The sequence below is a fragment of the Myxine glutinosa genome, chromosome 4 (genome assembly GCF_964187855.1).
Source record: "Myxine glutinosa chromosome 4, kmMyxGlut1.1, whole genome shotgun sequence".
Lineage (NCBI taxonomy): Eukaryota > Metazoa > Chordata > Myxini > Myxiniformes > Myxinidae > Myxine > Myxine glutinosa.
Window position 1 is genome coordinate 133,526,122 of NC_136264.1, and position 19,379 is coordinate 133,545,500.

At 47.6% G+C, this 19,379-nt stretch overlaps 1 protein-coding gene across 2 annotated transcripts in view; it reads left to right on the forward strand.

Annotated features, from left to right (window-relative positions):
- The window catches only part of PUS3 (pseudouridine synthase 3), a 212,365-nt gene extending 193,188 nt beyond the window's left edge, over window positions 1-19,177 (forward strand). Inside the window, exons 2-7 of one of the 2 annotated variants that reach the window (XM_078776448.1) lie at window positions 3,355-3,527; window positions 5,789-5,935; window positions 13,254-13,370; window positions 15,632-16,551; window positions 16,763-16,938; window positions 18,469-19,177. In XM_078776448.1, coding sequence (XP_078632574.1) covers window positions 3,357-3,527; window positions 5,789-5,935; window positions 13,254-13,370; window positions 15,632-16,551; window positions 16,763-16,938; window positions 18,469-18,719 — 1,782 coding nt within the window. In that variant the 5' untranslated portion in view covers window positions 3,355-3,356 and the 3' untranslated portion in view covers window positions 18,720-19,177. Of the gene's footprint in view, window positions 1-3,002; window positions 3,528-5,788; window positions 5,936-13,253; window positions 13,371-15,631; window positions 16,552-16,762; window positions 16,939-18,468 lie in introns of those variants that run through there. The other variant, XM_068113481.2, reaches the window with a different exon arrangement.
- Window positions 19,178-19,379: the final 202 nt, after the last annotated feature.

Below are 19,379 nucleotides of genomic sequence, written 5' to 3' on the forward strand. Positions count from 1 at the left end.
AGCGGAGTTCGCCACGCTGGAACGGCTGGGTATCGTACGGCGCTCCAACAGTGCTTGGGCCTCTCCTCTGCACATTGTGCCGAAGCCCGGCGGCGGATGGCGGCCGTGCGGTGACTACCGCCGGCTCAATGATGCCACCACCTCCGACCGCTACCCGGTACCGCATATCCAGGACTTTTCCCCCTGTTTGGCAAACACGACCGTGTTCTCCAAGGTGGACCTCATCCGGGGCTACCACCAGGTCCCCATACAACCGGACGATGTCCCAAAGACGGCCGTCATCACCCCTTTCGGCCTTTTGAGTTCCTGCGGATGCCTTTTGGGTTGAAGAATGCGGCCCAGGCGTTCCAGCGGCTCATGGACAGCTTCTTGCGCGACTTACCTTTCATCTATGTCTACCTGGACAACATCCTAGGCGCGAGCGCGTCCCGGGAGGAGCACCTGCTCCACCTCCGCATGCTTTTCGAACGCCTGGGCCAGCATGGCCTGATCATCAACCACGCAAAGTGCCGCTTCGGCGTCGCCGCCATCGACTTTTTGGGGCACCGCATCACCAGGCACGGGGCCGTCCCTTTACCGGCCAAAGTGGAGGCCGTCAAGAGTTTTCTGCGCCCCCGCACGATCAAGGGGGTCCAGGAATTCCTGGGCATGGTCAATTTTTACCACCGCTTCATGCCCCGTGTCGCCCAGCTCCTCCATCCCCTGCACGAGGCCCACCGGGGAAAGCTGGGCAAAGGTGACATCGCCTGGTCGGAGCCGATGGCCGCGGCATTTGCGGGCGCAAAGCTGGCCTTGGCCACCGCCACCATGCTGGCGCACCCGGCGCACCGATCGCCCTCACCACCGATCCGTCGGACTACGTGGTGGGCGCGGTGCACGAGCAGTGGGTGCATGGTGCTTGGCAGCCCCTGGCGTTTTTTAGCCGGCAGCTTCACCCGCACGAACGCCGCTACATCACCTTTGACCGCGAGCTGCGCAGGCTCCACCTGGCGGTCCGACACTTCCGCCATCTGCTCGAGGGCCGCCCGTTCACGGCTTTCGTCGACCACAACCCCCTCGTGTTCGCGATGGCCAAGGTCGCCGAGCCATGGTCGGCCCGGCAGCAACGTCACCTCTCTGCCGTGTCCGAGTACACGACGGACATCCGTCACGTCGCGGGTAAAGACAACCCGGTGGCGGATTGCCTTTCCCGGTCCGTCGCGCACGCGGTCCACCTCGGGATCGACTATGCCTGGATGGCAGAGGACCAGACCGCCGACCCCGGCGTCCAGGCCTTGCGGACCGCTGTCACAGGCCTCCGCGTCACCGAGGTGCCGTTCGACGTCGCGGGCGCGGCCCTCCTGTGCGACGTCTCCCTCGGTCGGCCTCGCCCCATTGTGCCCGCTGGCTGGCGGCGCCCAGTTTTCGACGCCATCCACGGCCTGTCCCACCCGGGCACGAAGGCATCCCAGAAGCTCGTCGTGGCGAAGTTCGTCTGGCATGGCCTCAGGAAGGACGTCCGTGACTGGGCCAGGACGTGCCTCGCGTTACAGCGCGCAAAGGTCCACCACCACACCCAGGCCCCGTTGGCCCCATTTTCGGTGCCCGAGCGTCGGTTCGACCACGTCCACGTCGACTTGGTGGGACCTCTGTCCCCCTCGCGGGGGTGCACCCACCTCCTCACCATGGTGGACTGCACCATACGGTGGCCGGAGGCCGTGTCATTGGCGGCGACATCTCCGGCTGATGTGGCGCAAGCCTTCATCGCCACTTGGGTTGCCCAGTTCGGTGCCCCCTCGGACATCTCGTCCGACCGCGGCCCCCAGTTCACCTTGGAGCTCTGGGGCGTGGTGGCGCAAGGGCTCGGCATCAAACTGCACCGCACCACGGCCTACCACCCCCAGGCCAACGGCCTGTGCGAGCGCTTTCATCGCTCGATGAAGGCCGCGCTCTGGGCCAGCCCCCGCGACGGCAGCTGGACCGACAGGCTCCCCTGGGTCCTGCTGGGCCTCAGGACGGCGCCCAAGGACGACCTGCGTGCGTCCTCGGCGGAGCTGGTCTTCGGACAACCGCTGCGGGTACCGGGCGAATTCGTCCCCGACTCCACGGCTCCTTGGTCCCCGGCGCAACAGTGCTCGACCCTGCAGGAGACCGCCCGGAGGTTCGCCCCGGTGCCGACGGCACACCACGGTTGCCCATCCTCCCACGTCGCCCCGGAGCTTCGCACGGCGGAGTACGTTTTCGTCCGGCACGATGCCCACCGGGCACCGCTGCGGCCCCCGTACGACGGGCCCTTCCACGTGCTGGAGACCGGGGACAAACATTTCACCGTGGACATTGGCGGTGCCCCGGATCGTATATCCGTGGACCGCCTCAAGCCGGCCCACCTCGATCTGGACCACCCCCCGCAAGCAGCTCTGCCTCCGCGTCGAGGCCGCCCCCCGGCGGTCAGACCCCGGCACCCCCCAGCCCTGCACACATCGCCAGGGGGCGTTTCGGCCGGGTCATCCAGCTTCCCCGCAAGCTCACCCTTCAGGTGCGTGGGAATTCTGGGGGGGGGGGGGGGGGGGGCGCGTGTGGCACAAGGGTCAATAATTCCGCGCACCAGTGGGTGGCGCGAGCGTCCAGGCGGGGAACTGAAATACATGCCCCGCCTTTCGGCCGATCGGCCACGCCCGGGGGTAAGGCGTGGCCTCGGGACATATATGCGGGCTCTCAGCTCGAGCCTCGAGGCCGCCCAGTGCTGATATGCGAGCTTGTAATAAAGACTCTTGTTTGTATCCACGCGTTGTGGCCTACCTCTCTGGCAATCGAGTCGTGTGTGCACAGCACAGCACCACAATATGTTTATTTTCCTTCGTTTTGCTACAGAGTCATGTGCTTGAATGAACATTAGATTCTATAAAGGTCTGCAATATATGTTATTTACATGCAAATATCATGAAACCATTATTAAATCAGATTAATGATCTTCATTAAACAAGAACTTTAATATCCATATACTGTATTTGCATGGATACTTCAGGCTCACTCTGACTCTGCCTGCTAAAATGGCCGCCGAGCGCGTCCTTTGGATACTTCAATTAAATGTTTCGCACGAGTGGGCTATCTTGCTCCGCTTTACGATCTTTGGTTGAAAGTGTGTAACGGAATTCGCTGGCAAGGATTTCCTCTCCCCCCCCACCCCCCATGTTAATGAAAGTAGATAAAATTGAAACCTCGCGGTTTTTCTACATCAGTGAAAGTGCCGAATGGAATACGGTGCTAGAATTGCATCCAGTGTGCCGGAAGTGTGGCTAATTCGGTGGTTTGCATCTCTTGCTCATGAGGCGGATGGATTGCTGATACGGCCATACGGTGTCTTTGGGGGAATAGTTATGGCAGGTCGTACGTCGGAGCTGACGGTTCGGATTTTGCGTTTGGAGGCTGAACTGGTTCAACTGCGAGCCCGCAAAGCCCGGAAGAGCCGACCACGTCCGTTGGACTTCTCGGCCTTTAACTACAGATACGTGGCCTTGAAAATTGCTTACCTTGGTCATCGGTACCAGGTGAGAGATCGCCCAGTCAGGCAGTATCCAACCACGCTCCTTAGTCGTTTACCTGAGTGAGGTGAATGGCACCGAGGGTGTCGTCCGTCCTCTAAGACGTTAAGCTCGGTGTCCCGTCGGCCACCACTGGTCGTTCATGGATGTCAAAGATCCCACGGTATTCTTTGTGAAGAGTTGGCGAGTTATCGCCGGCACTCTTGATGATTACAAATTCCTGCTCTAACCTATAGGGAGGCTGCGTCAGCGGCACAGTCACACTCCCTGCAAAATGATGTAAACCTGCAGTCACGTGTTCCACACAAATGAATTAATGAATGAATAGTAAGGTGATCTCCAAGGTAGGCCTACTGATAAACATTGCATGGATTACCTTGATATGTCTGTTGAGTGTTCACATCTGGATCGGTTTGTAATGCTTTTGTTTAGGTTTGATGTTTGGACGAATTTCTGTGCAGCATCCATGCCATCTGGATATGCTATCTCGCTCCTAACCCTGTGTGGTATGACTGGCTCCTAACCCTGTGTGGGATGACTATCTGGTTCCTAACCCTGTGTGGTATGACTATCTGGTTCCTAACCCTGTGTGGGATGACTATCTGGCTCCTAACCCTGTGTGGGATGACTATCTGGTTCCTAACCCTGTGTGGTATGACTATCTGGTTCCTAACCCTGTGTGGGATGACTATCTGGCTCCTAACCCTGTGTGGGATGACTATCTGGTTCCTAACCCTGTGTGGTATGACTATCTGGCTCCTAACCCTGTGTGGTATGACTCTCTGGCTCCTAACCATGTGTGGTATGACTCTCTGGCTCCTAACCCTGTGTGGTATGACTCTCTGGCTCCTAACCATGTGTGGTATGACTCTCTGGCTCCTAACCATGTGTGGTATGACTCTCTGGTTCCTAACCATGTGTGGTATGACTCTCTGGCTCCTAACCATGTGTGGTATGACTGTCTGGCTCCTAACCCTGTGTGGTATGACTGGCTCCTAACCCTGTGTGGTATGACTCTCTGGCTCCTAACCCTGTGTGGTATGACTATCTGGCTCCTAACCCTGTGTGGTATGACTCTCTGGCTCCTAACCCTGTGTGGTATGACTATCTGGCTCCTAACCATGTGTGGTATGACTCTCTGGTTCCTAACCATGTGTGGTATGACTCTCTGGTTCCTAACCATGTGTGGTATGACTATCTGGCTCCTAACCATGTGTGGTATGACTATCTGGCTCCTAACCCTGTGTGGTATGACTCTCTGGTTCCTAACCATGTGTGGTATGACTCTCTGGCTCCTAACCATGTGTGGTATGACTGTCTGGCTCCTAACCCTGTGTGGTATGACTGGCTCCTAACCCTGTGTGGTATGACTCTCTGGCTCCTAACCCTGTGTGGTATGACTCTCTGGCTCCTAACCCTGTGTGGTATGACTCTCTGGTTCCTAACCATGTGTGGTATGACTCTCTGGCTCCTAACCATGTGTGGTATGACTGTCTGGCTCCTAACCCTGTGTGGTATGACTGGCTCCTAACCCTGTGTGGTATGACTCTCTGGCTCCTAACCCTGTGTGGTATGACTATCTGGCTCCTAACCCTGTGTGGTATGACTGTCTGGCTCCTAACCCTGTGTGGTATGACTGTCTGGCTCCTAACCCTGTGTGGTATGACTGTCTGGCTCCTAACCCTGTGTGGTATGACTGGCTCCTAACCCTGTGTGGTATGACTCTCTGGCTCCTAACCCTGTGTGGTATGACTATCTGGCTCCTAACCCTGTGTGGTATGACTATCTGGCTCCTAACCCTGTGTGGTATGACTATCTGGCTCCTAACCCTGTGTGGTATGACTATCTGGCTCCTAACCCTGTGTGGTATGACTATCTGGCTCCTAACCCTGTGTGGTATGACTATCTGGCTCCTAACCCTGTGTGGTATGACTATCTGGCTCCTAACCCTGTGTGGTATGACTATCTGGCTCCTAACCCTGTGTGGTATGACTATCTGGCTCCTAACCCTGTGTGGTATGACTATCTGGCTCCTAATCCTGTATGGTATGACTGGCTCCTAACCCTGTGTGGTACGAGACTATCTGGCTCCTAACCCTGTGTGGTCAAATTGTCTGGTGCTTCACCCTGAAGAGCCACCAGGGATGTTGCCATTTACTTGTGGTGATGTCACTCTGCATTGCTGATTAAACTGCCCAAAAAGCCTGCAAACGAATGTTGCTGGCATTGGTTAAATCTGCAATTTGTTTCCTTTAATCCTTGTGTAGGGTTATGCAAGCCAAAGTAACACGGAAAACACGGTGGAGGCCCACCTCTTTGAGGCACTGCGGCAAACGAGGTTGGTGCAGAGCAAAGAGAAAACGTCTTACCATCGTTGTGGGAGAACTGACCGAGGCGTTAGTGCCATGGGACAGGTGAGAGATGGGTTTTTGAGTGTTTTCAGATGTTCTACGACAGCAAACCCAAATGTAATGAAAAACTTTGCCAACTAAAAGACCATTTTCCAGCTGCAAAGCAAAGCAGCGAAAGTCTATCAAAGCCATTGACCGACAATGTCCGAGTGCGTACTGTTTACGTTCTACTCGTCCTTTGTCGGGATATGCAAACCAAACCTGACATTTGGCCCTGAATTAATGAACGTCGAACCAACCGCTTTCCTTCTCTCTGTTGAAGTATGTAATAGTTGTTGTCATGGTAGCCTGATGATGGGGATGCTGAACATTCGTCAGAGACCGGTTCAAATCAAGTTCAATGTGGCAGTATGAAGGATTTGGTAAACTCTGTTAATCTATGGAGAATTACAACAATGCCCTTAAATCATTGAATGAAAACCCAGCCAGGTCATCAATGAACTTCAAGGAGTGGTTAATCTGCCTGCCCCTCCGAATCTGCTCTATTTGTGATGACAGTTCACACATTTTGATTGATAAAAAAAAAAAAAATCCAACCTGAATATGATCGTTTCTAAAAATCTCAAGGTGATTATTGATTATTGACTATTGAGAGTGAGGACTAAAAATGATAAATAGAACATGATATTTCAAAACGTTTTGGATGGATTTGGACGAAACTTGGTGGACAGGTTGAGTATGTGACGAGGACGAATTGATTCGATTTTGATGAGGATCCGGATCCGTTAATTTTTAACTCAACCGGACTATGTCTAGCTGAGTTTTTCTCGACACCCAGTGTCTGTCTGTCTGTCTGTCTGTCGTCTGTAAACAATTCGACGTCTACGCTCTAAAAGTCACAAATATTGATCGAATTTGATGAAACTTGTTATGCAGCATCTTTAAGACATAAACTAGTTTGGGATTGCATTTGGGCGTTGCACGCCCAAAAATGGGCGCGGCAGGGCGGCCATATTGAAAAATCAATTTTTGACAATCTGGTACTTCCTAATGGAGCTAGAAGGCTGAAACTTACTTGGTGTGTAGACAGTATGTAACAAACCTCAACACATATAATAAATTCAAGTCTGAAATCTGAGAAAAGTAATTGTCGTTTTACTTTTCATGCCTCACTTAAAACTCAATTTTTTCTAGTGTCCTGTTGAAACATGAGATACCTTCAACGCTATGTACCTCTTTAGCACATATAAACTACATAGTTTGTGGTTCTATTATGCATATTCTAACCATATTGATATAGACCAGTTGAGTTCAGGTTCCCTGGAACCTCTAGTTTAATTTCTGATTGATTCTTCACCATTGAGAGATGGGGCCAAAAACGATATACAGCATGATATTTCAAAACGTTGTGGAGGAGTTATGACAAATCGAGGTGGATGAATTGGGTAAGTGACAAGAACAAACCGATTAGATTTTCGTTCATGGTCAGATCCGGATCCGGCCTATCATTGAGATGCAAAATGTAAACTGTTCAGCCTGGTGGAGGTATGCCCTCTATCGAGTACAGTTCTTGTTTACCATGTACGTATTCATAATGTTACACAGGACATTCAACACTCGTAGAAGATAAAAATCAATTTGAAGGCAAAAATAACTATTCCTGAGTTAGTGCATATCCTACCTCCATTCAATAACACACATGTATGGCACAATTATATTTTGGGGATGGCATTTGACACGCGATTGTCACATGACACCATAAGCTTTGTCCGATTTGCATAAATTTGGTATCAAAAGATGTGTAAGACTTCAAATGAAAAAGTCATTAAGCAGCATTTGGCAATCCATGGAGGTGACTGAGAAATTACGAAATTTCTCCTCCTCCTCTCAGCCTGTATCGTGTCTCATGCTTGCATGCCAAACTTTGGCAATGTAGCACTTTGGTGCCACCTATAACTAGAACAACACTCTCATGACGTCGACCGATATGCCTCCGCCCACATTATTGCATCATGATAATGCTTGTACCAAGTTTGATTTAAATCCATTCAGCTGTTCTCAATATATCATATTTTTACCTGACATGGCCTCTGACCTTTGACCTCTTGACCCCAAAATTTTATCAGTTCATGCTTACATCATTATACATACCTGTACCAAGGTTTAATTTAAATCGCTTCAGCTGTTCACAAGTTATCACAATTTTACCTGACATGACCTCTGTCCTTTGGCCTTTGACCTCAGGACCCCAAAATCTAATCAGTTAATCTTTACATCATTATACATATCTGTACCAAATTTGCATTGGATTCCTTTAGCCGTTCTCATGTTATAAACCTATTACAGACTTTGACCTTTGACCTCTTGACCCCAAAATCTAATCAGTTACTCCTCACATTATACATATCTGTACCAAGTTTGAATTGGATCCCTTTAGCCGTTGTCAAGTTATAGACCTATTACAGACTTTGACCTTTGCCCTTTGATCTCTTGACCACAAAATGGAATCAGTTAATCTTTACATCATTATCCATACCTGTGCGAAGTTTGAATTAGATCACTTCAGCTGTCCTCAAGTTATAGACCTAGTAAATACTTTGACCTTTGACCTCCTGCCCCCAAATTCTAATCAGTTCGTCTTTAAATCATTCTACATAATTGTACCAAATTTGTTCAGAATCCTATCACTGGGTCAAGTTATCACAGTAACAGGATTTTTACCTAACATGACCACTGACCTTTGACCTCAGGGACCCCAAAATCTAACCAGTTAATCTTTACCTCATTATACATATTTGCACCAAGTTTCACTAAGATCCCTTCAGCCATTCTCAAGTTGGCGTGGTAACGAACACCTATCACGGATGGACGGACGACGGACGACGGGCAGCCGGACGGACAACCTGAAAACATAATGCCTCTGGCAACTTCGTCAACGGAGGCATAAAAAAAGGCAATGGCACCCACACACCCAAGCTTTGTATTGGCTTAACGGTTAAGGTGGCTGGCTCAAGATCTTAGGGTCTTGAGTACGAGCCCTGGTCACCCATTACATAACACCAGGTGGGTTGACTCAGACTGGCATCCTTCTGAGGTTGGCAAAATGAGTACCAGCTCACTGAGGTAATAAGCCATTTGAGTATCCTGCGTCTGAGTGGCGACCCGTCCAGGATTGTACTCCTTTACCAAATAAAACTGCCTCAGCAGCCCTCATGCGCCTCGGGCCATGAAGGGAATGGTTACCCAAAAAAACCCCAAACTGAATTGGGGGGGAACAAAGTTTGTAATCCAACTACTTCTTTGCCTAATGTCGGTGACAATTCTAAATCGTACAAGTATGTAGAAATATTAACTGTGCATGTGACGGTATGCTTCATGAACGACTAGTACAGATGAAAACTAGAACGGCACTGGGTAGAGCGCATACCGCCGCCAGGCTGAACAGTTTGTTTTGTATCCCAATGATAGGCCGGATCTGGATTCGGACCTGAACCAAAATCTAATCGGCTTGTTCTCGTCACCTAACCAACTCGTCCCCCAAGTTTTCTCATAACTCGTCCATAACTTTTTTAAATATCATGTTATATATCGCTTTTCGTCCGATCTCTCAATGGTGAAGAACCACTTAGGAATTAAATAACTCGTATCCGAATCCATATGCAGTGGATTCGGACAGTATCAGGATCTTCACCAAAATCGAATCGATTAGTCCTTGTCACAAACACAACCTCTCCACCAAGTTTAGTCCAAATCTGTCCATACCTTTTTTGAGATACGCTGCTATGTATCGTTTTTGGCCGTATCTCCCAATGGTGAAGAATCGCTTTAAAATTCTATTGGCCGGATCCGAATCCGGATCTTCACCAAAACCTAATCATTTCGTCCGTGTCACATACACTACTTCTCTGCCAAATTTCATCCAAATCCGTCCACAACTTTTTGAGACATTTTGTTTACAGACAGTACACAAACAAACAAACAGACAGACAGACAAACAGACAGGGCTGAAAACATAACCTCCATCCACCTTCGGTGGCGGAAGTAATAATGCGACTAAGGGAAATCTTTTTTAAAATGCTGAACCTAAAAATTTGTGTATCAAAAGAGAGGTTAATGAACTTATGTCGAGAAACATTTATCAAGGTGATGTCCAATCCGTTTGACCTGTGTTGCCACAAACCCACCTGTCGAGCGTAGATCGATCTGAAAGCAAAAATTACCTTGTCTACTTCACAATGCTAAATCCTGCGTTTTGCGTTGAAATTTGACTTTGTTCATTTTCCTTGGTGAACGTTGGAACGAATCCCACACTCCCTGATACCCGTTGGCGTATCCAGGATGGGATTCACACCTAGGTCTATTATTCCACTACCTGTCACCGGTTGTTGCATAGCCGGGTCTGAATAACATCACCCGTCACCAGGTGGTTTTGCTTCTCCTGAAAATCGTCGAGCTTACCAAATTAATGCTACGTTCAATTAACTGTTTTTTCCCATTTACAAGACCCCAAGCATCGTTGCAATCCAGGCCGAACTTGGCGATTCATCACCAGGAGGCAAGAGGCGGGTAAATATCTTTCATTGTTAATAAAGGGTTTAAAAAACCACCTTTAGAGGCCATTTTTCCCCGCAAGCGGGGGTTGGCCTTTTTCGGGAACCGTGGTTGTTGTTGTTTTTCGGTCCCCTTTTTGAAGCAATGTTTTACGGCCGGATGCCCTTCCTGACGCCAACCCTTTTTGCCGCCTTTAGCGACAAACAGGGAATTACCAGTGAACTGGTACTCAATTAGCCGACCTCGGAAGGATGAGCAGGCTGAGTCAACCCCCCTGGCGTTAATTCAGCGATCGACCGGGATTCGAACCCAGGATCCTGGGATCCTAAGCCGGCACCCTAGCCGCTAGCCCAACACCAGGGTTCAGGTTTATTAAAAGAAATATGGGGATAAGGGTAGACCAGATGCTATCAACAAAATGGACGGACCAAATGGGGGACAGGCACAAGTAGGGATAAGGGGGCACTCAAACCTATGTAACAGAGTGGCTTGAAAGTCGCTTTATCACTGATAAATTTATCGCACCTTCTTCCCTCCTTTCCTCCCTGTGGTATGCAGCCACACTGACTCACTAACGCGGGAGTCAGAAGGAAGTTAGACGGAACGGCAGACATGATGAAACAGAAAACCAAATACTGCATTGGAGTCATCAGAAGGAACCAAAAAAACCAAAAAAAAACAAATTATAATAATAATAATTTGAAAAAACGAAGTAAAGAGCTAAGATGCGTGCGATAACAGGAGTCATCAGGAGGAACCTGCATCGGATTCGAGGTTCAGCCACTACTCCTCTACCCTCAAACCCAAGCAAGCGCAGCCATGTGAGCCTTTCAAAAAAAAGAATTCTGCAAGAATTCACTTCTCCGAAGACAGATAGATAAAGAAAGAGAGAAATAAAGAAGTTGTTCGTGTCAGAGTGCTCCGTTGCTTGTGTTTGGGTGCATGAAAGGGCACACACAGGCCAAACAATATTGCTCGAGTGCGGACAGCTTTCGCGGAACGCTTTAAGAAACCTTTTCCACCAAAGCAGACATTGTTAAAGTCGGAAAAACGGGCTTTTGAAATAAGAAGTGTGAAGGAATCTCTCCTCGGTTTATTGCAAACAAATGCGCAAGTCTCACGCATTGTACATGGCAGCATTGATTTGGGCAATAAAAACATTCAGTGTGCCGGTCAAGTTTGACGGTGGATAAACAAAGGCACGTGACCTTGTGACGTTGCGTGATCAAGCTCTATAAACCATGTATACTACGACACTAAGCGATGCTAAATTAACAAGTTTTCCGGATGTCACCCTGTCATTTAAATAACTAGTACACCCGCTCGCTCCTGGAGTGACAGGGAGTCATGGTATTATCCTTTTTATTATTGCCTATTTTTATTACTTATGTTAGGTCAGGTCATTGAAAATATCAGGCGGTGCCTCACAATTCTATCTTCCCTATCATAAAATTTACTTCTGTAAAGGTGTCGGGGGGGGGAGGGGGGGAGGGGGGAGAAGGAGGGAGGGGTGGAGAGGGATAGGGCAATATCGCACATCAAAAAAAGCCCTTGGGGAGAGGGTATTGTTATGAAATAACAATATTATGCTTTTATCATAGCGTTGTTATTACTTTTGTTATTACAAAATGGCCTTGGAAAAATGCCACGATAAAGCTATCTTGACGCAGATATACAACTCAGCACAGCGTTCGCCCAAGGTGGACAACTGCCTTGAGGAGGGGGGCAAATTAAGTCGCTACAACCTCCATCATGTAACCCTTAGTCCTACTGTCACGTTTGGTTGAGATTGGATAAGTAATGACCGAATGTGTTATGGTCAAAAACATCAGTCAGACAGACACCAAATTGCGTATATTTTATTTATTTATTTATTTTTATTTTTTGGATACAGAATCGAGGCTCGTGTAAGGGCTAACACATTGAAGATGAAAACATGCACAGACACACAAAACATACAATGAAGGGAGCGGGAGACAAGAGGGGGAGAGAGAGGGAAGCACACAAGCACAACAACAGTAGAGAACAGAGACGTCGGTAGATCTGTGGAAGGGGGAGGGTTGGGGGAGGAGGGAGGGGTACACGGTTTCAAGCAAATGAAACACTCCTAGGAATTTCAGGAAATAAGTTGGGGATTGAAAGAGGCGGATTTGGGGTGTTTTTACGGGGGTAAAAAAAGATCAAGGTTTTGGATGGGGGAAGATAAAAGATGGTGGTCAACAGCTGTTTTAAAGACCTGGAGGGAGGAGAGGGATTGAAGAGAGTGTGGGAGTTTGTTTCAGAGGTGGGAGAAAAGTGGAATGAAAGGGTGAAGGTGAGCAGAGAGTCTTGATTTTGGCAGTTTCACCAGAAGAGGGTTGCTGGCACATCTTGTGCGTCTTGCAGGAATATTTAGGGGACAGAGACAGACAGAGCTGGGGGAGCAAGGCCGAAGAGGAGTCGGTAGAAGACAGAAAGACCACCTACCTGCCTGCGGAAAGACAGAGACAGAGACAGACAGACGCCCTCAGAAGCAGCTTCATCGCGGGAGATTCCAATGATTCTGAATGCTTTGGTTTAAAATTTTAAATGTATTTTCGTATGGTTTTCACTCTTTGGCTTGAAAATGGGACCCAATCAGGCAATTAATAAGCGGTTATACCTGAACGATGGTCTCCAAAAATGAGCTTTTGGCTGAGTAGGTGTCTTCAAAAACTGGAACCTCCTGATGATATGGGACACTTGACAGGCGTCCACAGAATTTGGGCAGCTTTATTTGTGAACTATTCTGTGGGAAATATTTGCCTTGTGAGTGTGAGATCCATTTTAATAACACCTTTGTTTTCTTCAGGTTATTTCTCTCTACCTTCGGAGTAACATGGCCGAAGGGCTTGGGGTGAAACCTTCAGAGAATGGAGTCGCACGTACCAGTGAAAACGAAATTCCCTATGCTTACATACTGAACAAGGTAAGGATTCCATTTGATCTGATTGACAATCTACTGGTACAATACAGTATGGAGGAGGGGTCAGAAGCATGGCCTTGAGGTATGCACACTCACCTCTAAGTGGTCTAGCCTGGGTTCGAATCCAGACCCAATGTCATCTGTCATTCTGGTGTTTCACAGGCAGGGTGATTCATCAATGTGTGTGCCGTCCCTCAGATGGACGTTAAACTGGCGTCCTGTCTGCCGCCATTAATTGGTGGATGTTAAATATCCCATGGTATCCTTCGTGAAGAGTAGGTGAGCTATCGTCGGCACCATGAACAAATTCAAATTCCTGCCCTAACCAGCAGAGGGCACTGCATGAGTGGCACAGCCGCGCCCTCAGCCAATGATGTTACTCCGCAGCCTTGTGCTGCATAAGAACGAAGAAGTTTTTTTTTTGTTTTTTTTGTGTACAAGATCGAAGCTTGTGTAAGAGCTAACATTAATCATTTTTTTAAAAAACGACACACAAAACATACAATAAAGGGAGCGGGAGACGAGATGGGGAGAGAGAGGGAAGCACACAAGTACAACAGCAGAGAACAGAGACATCGGGAGATCTGCGGGAGGGATAGGGCTTGGGGCAAATGGGGCATGGGAAAGGGGGGGGGGGGGAGGTGGGGGAGGTATAAAACACATGGACACTGCTAGGACTTCCAAGAAAGAACTTGGTGTTTCATAAAAGTGGATCTGGGGTGAATTAACGGGGGTATAAAAGATCAAGGTTTTGGATGGGGGAAGATAAGAGATGGTGGTGAACAGCTGTTTTAAAGACCTGGATGGAGGCATGGGATTGCAGAGAGTGAGAGAGTTTGTTCCAGAGGTGGGAGTAAAGAGGAATGAAAGAGTGAAGGTGAGCAGAGAGTCTTGATTTTGGCAATTTCACCAGAAGAGGGTTGCTGGCAGATCTTGTGCGACCTGTAGGAATATTTGGGGGACGGAGCACATAAAGCTGGGGGAGCTAGGCCGGATCGGAGTCGGTAGAAGACAGAAAGACCACTAACCTGCCTGCGGTGAGTGAGTGAGTGAAAGGCCCTCGGAGTTAGCTTCATCCCGGGAGATTCCAACGATTCTGAAAGCTTTTGTTTCAACAGCGTGAAGCCAAGCTAGGTTTGAGGCAGGAGCACCGGCCCAGAGGGGAGAACAGTATTCCATTGAGCTGCGGATGAAAGCCTTGTATGTGGTGAGGAGCTCAGGTGTGCCAAGGAAGGACTTAACATGGCGGAGGATGCCCAGTCGATGACTGGCTTTGGAGGCCAGCTTGGAAATGTGGTTTTCCCAAAAAAGATCATGGCAGATAGTGAGACCCAAAAGCTTGAGTGACAGAACTTCTTGGAGGATTATTCAGAAAGTGGATGGGAGGGTTGTACAGTCGGTCTTTTCGGAGAGACATAGTAAGAGTGTGAGATTTGTCAGGATTGAAAGACATGTTTTCCATCTGTTTGACCAGTCTGTGATTTTGTCCAGGTCTGTGGAGAGTGAAGAGGCTGCAGACTGCTGATCTGAGGGGTGAGGAATGGAGCGGCAGAGAGTGGAGTCATCAGCAAAGAGATAGAGAGGATTTTCCAGAGAGTCGGAGAGATCATTGATGAAGACCAGAAAAAACACAGGGCCCAGAACACTGCCTTGGGGAACTCCAGCCTGAACAGGAAGGGGGGATGAGAGAAATCCATTCAGGGCCACAACATTGGAGGACTAATGTGATTGTACAATCTCCTGGGTTCATTGGAGGATTAAAGAGACTTTGTATCAAACAATATAATCGCTGAATGGGTTGAACATTTTATCTGTAATACTTTTCCTTTAATCTTTCCTAATGGTGTTCCTGAGGATTTAAACCAAATTCTTGCACAATTAATTTAACTTTCATTCAGATTCGTTTTGTTTGCTCTTTTGTTCTTCCTTTATTCATGAACATGAGTAAAGCATTTGGTTCAATCTGATAATTTTGTTCAAATTGATCAGCAAGCAGGTGGTCAGAGTGGAAAGGTAGGTGGGAGGGACGGATAGTTATGGCATGGTTGGTGATCCAGAGGCAAATGGTGTGTGTTATGTCGGTATATGGGCCACATTTACTCCCTTAGAGTTCCTTTAGTATGCATGGAAAGTTATGGACCACGAGGTTTCATGGTTTTGGAGATATGAAGGATACACACACGCACTTATGATTATAGATTTATGCTCTTTGCATCTTTATTCTTCTGTCCCAACCCTCTCTTTTTGTTTTTCTTATTACACAGGTTCTCCCCTACGATATCCGGATTTTGTCCTGGGCTCCCGTACCTCCAGAATTTAATGCCCGGTTCAGTTGCCTTTCCCGTACATATCGGTACGTGTTTCCCAGAGGTCGATTGGATGTTGAGAGGATAGCTGCTGCGGCACAACTCTTCGAAGGCACTCATGATTTTCGGAACTTCTGTAGGCCCGATATAGGAGGCCGTAAGAACTTGGGAGAAGATGGTGGGCAGTTTTTTAAACGTACAATCTTGCACGCTAAAGTCTTTCCTCTTGAAGCAGAGGTTGACAAAGAGATTGGTGAAAACATAGGGGAAGTTAAAAAGACAAGTCCTGTAATTTACCAAGTCGACCATGGTAGAAGAGACCTCGAGGCCACTTTAGGGTGTGAGAGCAGCAAGTTAAATGATCTTGGATGTGACGCACAGAAAGGGGAGCTAAAGCGGAAACCTGATGAAACTATGGAAAAATCGAAACTGCTTGAGAACACAAAACCCATTCCAGACAAAATGCCTGACCACTTTCGAATCAATGAGATGGATGACATTTTAAAGAAGTCGTATCCTGGTGAAGAATTAAGGAGTATGAGAAAGGGACACCTGCAAGAAGATTGTAATGGGTTTGATGAAATGGAGGTGGAAACTGGCGATGAAGTGATTGGTTTTCCTGAGAAATTGCAGAGTGGAAAAAGCTCGGAACAACGGGATCTAAAAGTGGAAGGTAACGGTGGTCTTTCCTCCAAAGGGTTGAAAAGCGGCAGTGGGTTTGATCTATTTGTATTTGAGGTTCGCGGGCATGCCTTTCTCTATCACCAAGTGCGCTGCATGATGGCAATTTTGCTCCATGTGGGGTCGAGTCACGAGGACCCGTCCGTGGTGTCAAAGCTGCTCGACGTGGAGGAAAATCCAAGAAAGCCGCAATACACGTGAGTCGGTGTTGGTACAAGGCAATTGCGATAATGACGGTGTTTGGGGTCTCTTTGCTTTTGCTTTGTAGAAGGGCTCTCGCCGAAATCGTCCTTTCGCCTTCCTTGCGGTTTCACCTTCCTTCTAGGCATGCGCCTCTTGACATTTGGTTTCTTGTCTCTTGCCTGTGCTGCCCCTTTCCTTTAACTCTCTTTTCACTTTCCTCAACAGCATGGCACCCGATTCTCATCTTATCCTCCACTCGTGTGAGTTTGAGTCGATGGAGTGGCAGGATGACATCAACCATCGGGAGTACCTCATTGGTCATTTCCAACGATTATGGACGGAACAAGCAACACACTGTGCTTTGATTGGTCAGATGCTGCTGGGCTTGGGAGAGACCCAAGGTATGATTTTAAACATGGAGTGCGAATGTTTTGTTCAATAAACGATTTGCAATAATAGTGTTTTGAATAAAATTTATCTTGAACTTCTCCAGATAATATTTTTTCATTGTAGATTTTTGGATTTATTTCGCACAAGAATAATTGTAACGTAATTGTAATAAGATACACAAAAACGAAGTCACCGTCAACTACACAGCTGCCCAACAAGTCCGAGCTCAGGGCTGACGTTTCAACCCGGGAGTGGACTTGATCTGGGAATGTGCAGGCATTGTTATTTCAAGTACCTTCCCAAGGGCAAATTTATGGAAGGGTGAGGTGAGGTATGGTGGGGAGGAGAGGAGAGGAGAGGAGAGGAGAGGAGAGGGGAGGAGAGGGGAGGAGAGGAGAGGAGAGGGAGGACAGAGGGAGGACGTCACCTGACCCCCTGTGAGCTGTCGTTACATCTTTGGCATTGAGACTTTATGAGAGTTCATTTCATAGCTTTTGTCGAAGAGTTATTTTATAAACCTTCTAAACTGCTCCTCGAGGAGTGCTAGAAATTGATTTGTCAAGTGAATTCTTTTTTTTGGAAAATGCTGTTTGCATTCATTTAAAGAGCACAAAAAGAGCAAGGCAGTTAGACTATCCTAATTGTTCTGACGTGTTTAGTTTTGGGGTGAAGTGTAAATTAAAGGAGCTATGTGGGTTTGTCCAAAGATTTTACAATCTCATCAGAATACAGGAAAACTTGTAAAACTAATATATATTTGATGTAAAGAAGAGATTAAAAAAGATAGGTGGTGATGTAGAGACGCAGTGTTATGGTAAATGTCAACGTGCGCATAAAGGCTCCATCTCTCACGTCAATGCAGACACAACAGACTACTCTTCTCTAAATGTCTATCATTAATAATCCTGGAAATTATAAATTATATTGACAAGATAAACAAGTGCTCGGTCCAGGGTTGTATCTTTGTGAGCGTGGGCGGATTTGATTCCACTGATGCATGTTCTGAAAAGAGTTTGAGGAAAGCACTCGTGAATCTGAAACTCTGTCGTGCTTGGGCGATAGGCCAGGGTGCAATGATACTTTGTGAGGAGTAATGGCTGAACCTCTCTAAACCGGAATTTGTGCTGTAAAAGGACAATGTCAGAGCGCTTGGCACACCATTGAGTCGCATAAGAGCTGGTTTGCCAAGAGATCAAAGGCTGGTGAAGCGTCCGGTTGTGTGTAGCTCATAGAGGCAATGTGAATGCTCTTACTCGTCATAATGCCAGCTCTTGGACTGTGATGTCACTCAGCCTCGCTTCATGTTAAACAGTGAAACTGATTGGGAGAGCCGACTTGCAAAGTCAAAGGTAATGGACAAGTTGTTCCATGCAATATACTATATTACCCATCAATGCTTGCTCCCCGCCCGTATTATTTTACCCTTCATATATTGTGTCGGTTATATTTTCACATCACTCAAACACAATACAGCTTTGTTCACATGAGTTGCTTACATGTATAAATCGTAAAATACCTAAATTGTACATTGACGTGTGCAGTGAGACACCAGGACGAAGGGTTGATGGAGACCCGATCGGCTAACCACCGACCCCTGCTGTCCCGCCCACTCGGCCCATCGATCCCAGATCGAATACGCCACCAAGCCAAGCGCAGGCGGTTGGAAAAGGACCAATTTGCTGCCGGGGATGACAAACAATCGGTTGAAGGTGGTGATGGTGATGGTGATGGTGAGGATGACGATGAGATGAGGATAAGGATGAGGGCGAGGGCAAGAGCAACTTTGGACTAACCTACTAACCCACGTCACAAGAGGTGACGTTATTGTGTAGGATTCTAGGGTTTTTGACCAATCCTTTTTAAATTTGACTACTTGAAAGTGTGACCTCTTTTAAAACTGGCCTTTCCAGTGGGTCGTTCACTTGCGTCGGTGCTGGCTTGTGTCTCAAGGTTGCAACATTGGCTTTGACGATATACTTTTACCATTGACGAAGATCCTGGAAGAATTGCATTTATGCCTCATGCTCCCATCTTCGCACTGCCCATGGTTTGTGCTTTGCAAATGTGGTATTATTTTAATTATTTTGCTTGCTGTGACCTGAACCTAATATCCATTTACCTCTGCTGGAGTTTCCTCATTCATTTTGACAGTGTCGTGTCGATTCAATTTGCATTGCATATGGCAGGCTTGTCGCAACAGGCATCTTCTCCTTCCCCACCCCCAAAATAAAACTAGCCTTTGGTCAGAAATATCATATTGTATTTTTTATTAAAATAGAGAGAAATACAGCTTAATTTATTTTTCTGATTTCATTTTTATTTATATAAACTGATGTTACAATGGATTGGCTCACAAAAAGTCAATACGAGTATGATTCCCACATGGCAAACGACATGCAGCTCACATTTTGAGGATTACAAATTTCGGATACGAGAATATATATATATATAT